At 28.8% G+C, this 2,375-nt stretch overlaps 1 protein-coding gene across 4 annotated transcripts in view; it reads right to left on the bottom strand.

The window, feature by feature from the left end:
• Positions 1-2,375, bottom strand: part of SLCO1C1 (solute carrier organic anion transporter family, member 1C1) — a 63,374-nt gene that overhangs the window by 9,360 nt on the left and 51,639 nt on the right. For all 4 annotated transcript variants that reach the window (XM_011975463.1, XM_011975465.1, XM_011975466.1 and 1 more), the window contains one exon: positions 756-820. In XM_011975463.1, the coding sequence (XP_011830853.1) occupies positions 756-820 (65 nt within the window). The remainder of the gene's footprint in view (positions 1-755; positions 821-2,375) is intronic.

Below are 2,375 nucleotides of genomic sequence, written 5' to 3'. Positions count from 1 at the left end.
CAAATGGCAGTGAAATATTCAAAATTATTTTATTTTATTCTTTAATATATAAACCCTTTAAGGATAAAACTTTAAGGATAAAAACCTTATTTGTCTCATTCACTGTTTAAGGATAAAATTCTTTAACAATAAAACTGTTTAAGGATAAAACTCTTTAAGGATACAAACTTTGTCTCATTCACTGTTTCCTATGGGTTTTAACCAATATATATTTAAAAATTTGGTAGTCACAAAAAACATTTCAATTGCAATTTAAAGTATGACCTACTCAAATTTATTTGCTTGGTTTAAATAATACCTTATCTTTCTCCCTAATGACATAAGGGATAAGCATTGAGAGTAACTCAAAATAATTATTTCCATTTTAAGAATTGAAAAAATTATATTTAGGCTTCAGCCTTTCTTACTCATTAATTTCTGAGAGCTGTCTTGTAAAAGCCATGGGTTTTCTGAGAACACACAAGTGGTAGAAAAGGTAAGATTGTTAAACAAAAATTGTGATTAATTATTATTAATCTCACAAAATCTCTGTTATATCTGGAGCACAAAATAGGCAATACATTTCTGTAACAAAAGAAGAAAGGAGTCAAGAAAAGGAGGAAGGGAATAAATAAATGAAGAAAGGAATAAAAAAGACTATGAACTTTGCTACCTACAACATATATTTATGCATGGCAATTCTGTAAAAATATTTAGAAAAGTCTTCAAAATACACTTATGGTGGCTACCATAAATTAAAGCATAGGTTAACTTACCAAGAACTCTTATTGATAATGTGTAGATACCCAAGGCAAAAGACTTAAGCTGTGGCTTAATACACCTGAAATCAACAAAAGCACCATTATAAGAAATATATAATCCATTAAAGCAAATAGAAATTTGAATGATAATCTGCCTAACATGCATGAAATCATGTTAGAATTCAAGTGCCATTTATGTTGAACCCATTGTTGTGCTAACATAGGGAGGGCAAAATATGTAAAAGCCATATTCCATTTCATGCAATGCTATAAGAAGTTTATAATTAATATTTCTAGAAACTAAATCACCCATACATGCCATATTCATAAGGTGCCGATAAAGTCAAATTTAAGTGTAATCACCAAAATGCAGAGATTCAGAATAAAACTCAAATTTCTAAGAAATTGTTAGAATTTGAAGCAACAATAAATAATTAATAGCCTACAATTTTTATGGCTTTTTGTCTAAAAGCACAGGGCCAAATTGATCAGCATTGATATAATCACTGTGGCATGCTAAGAAGTTGTTGCTAAATAGAGGGAATTTTAAAAAATCAGAAAAGTGCAAAAACACCTAAATAATAAGAGTGTCATTAATATGACTGTAAAGCTTAAACTGATTGGCCTATGAAATTTAATAGTAATAATCATGGTGCTATATAAAATAACTGCTGAGTGTTAACCATGGTATTAACTACTTCTTACATATTATATCTTTTAGTTTCTGTTTAAAAGAGGCAAAAAAAAAAAAAAGACACGCCTTTTCTTCTGACATCAAAATTCACAATAGTTAATATGACGGACTAGTGGTTAGAAAGATGCTTTCTGTGGTAAGTAACCTGATTCTACACTTGGCACAATATAAGAAGATGTTGAAGAAGTAGCCACAATGTTCTGGAAAGTCTAGGACAATGTTTTGCCATTTTGTCAAACTCAGGCTGCCATTTATAAATGTAACTATCTCACGTTCTCCATGCTGTATTTCCCATGATTTGATGAAAGCTGTTTTGAGAATAGCAGGTTTGTGGTTAATAAGTTCTATTTTCTGTTTGTCATTTCTAAACAATTTCCAGATAAAAACTGTGGGAAATAAAAAAAGTGTACACAATACTTTGCTTAGTCTTACTTTAGGAAAAAAATTAGTATTCATCCTTAAATATATGAATTAATTTGAAAATCACCCAGTCCATCTCATAAATATATAGAAACATTTGCAAAGCTAAAGCTAGCTCAATTAGGTTGAAAATATTATAACTGAGGCTCCTGTTTTCAAAACTATTTACAATTTGGATTCATATAATTTTTACAGGTGTATGATAGCATAATCAGTAAAAAAAAATTCGAGCACAAATTCTGCTTTAATATAAGAAAAACGTTATAGGGAATTTGAATGGAGATATAAATACAGGAACAAGGAAATATGTAATGCTTGTCACTGTTAAAGTAGTTATACAATTCTCACTCAGGTGATGTTGGTTAACAAATCACTATATTTTAGATCCCATTAATTACATTAGGAAGTGACTTACATTTAAAACCGTTATTTTTAAAATAGAAATATTTATAATATACCAGAAATCAATTTAGTTACTATTTAAACTTATGATAAAGATTTTATGTGTCAAATTATAAATA

This window comes from Mandrillus leucophaeus, unplaced genomic scaffold (assembly GCF_000951045.1).
Source record: "Mandrillus leucophaeus isolate KB7577 unplaced genomic scaffold, Mleu.le_1.0 Scaffold156, whole genome shotgun sequence".
Classification (NCBI taxonomy): Eukaryota; Metazoa; Chordata; class Mammalia; order Primates; family Cercopithecidae; genus Mandrillus; species Mandrillus leucophaeus.
The sequence above is the reverse complement of the archived record's forward strand: the minus strand, read 5'-3'. Positions and strand labels throughout refer to the sequence as shown.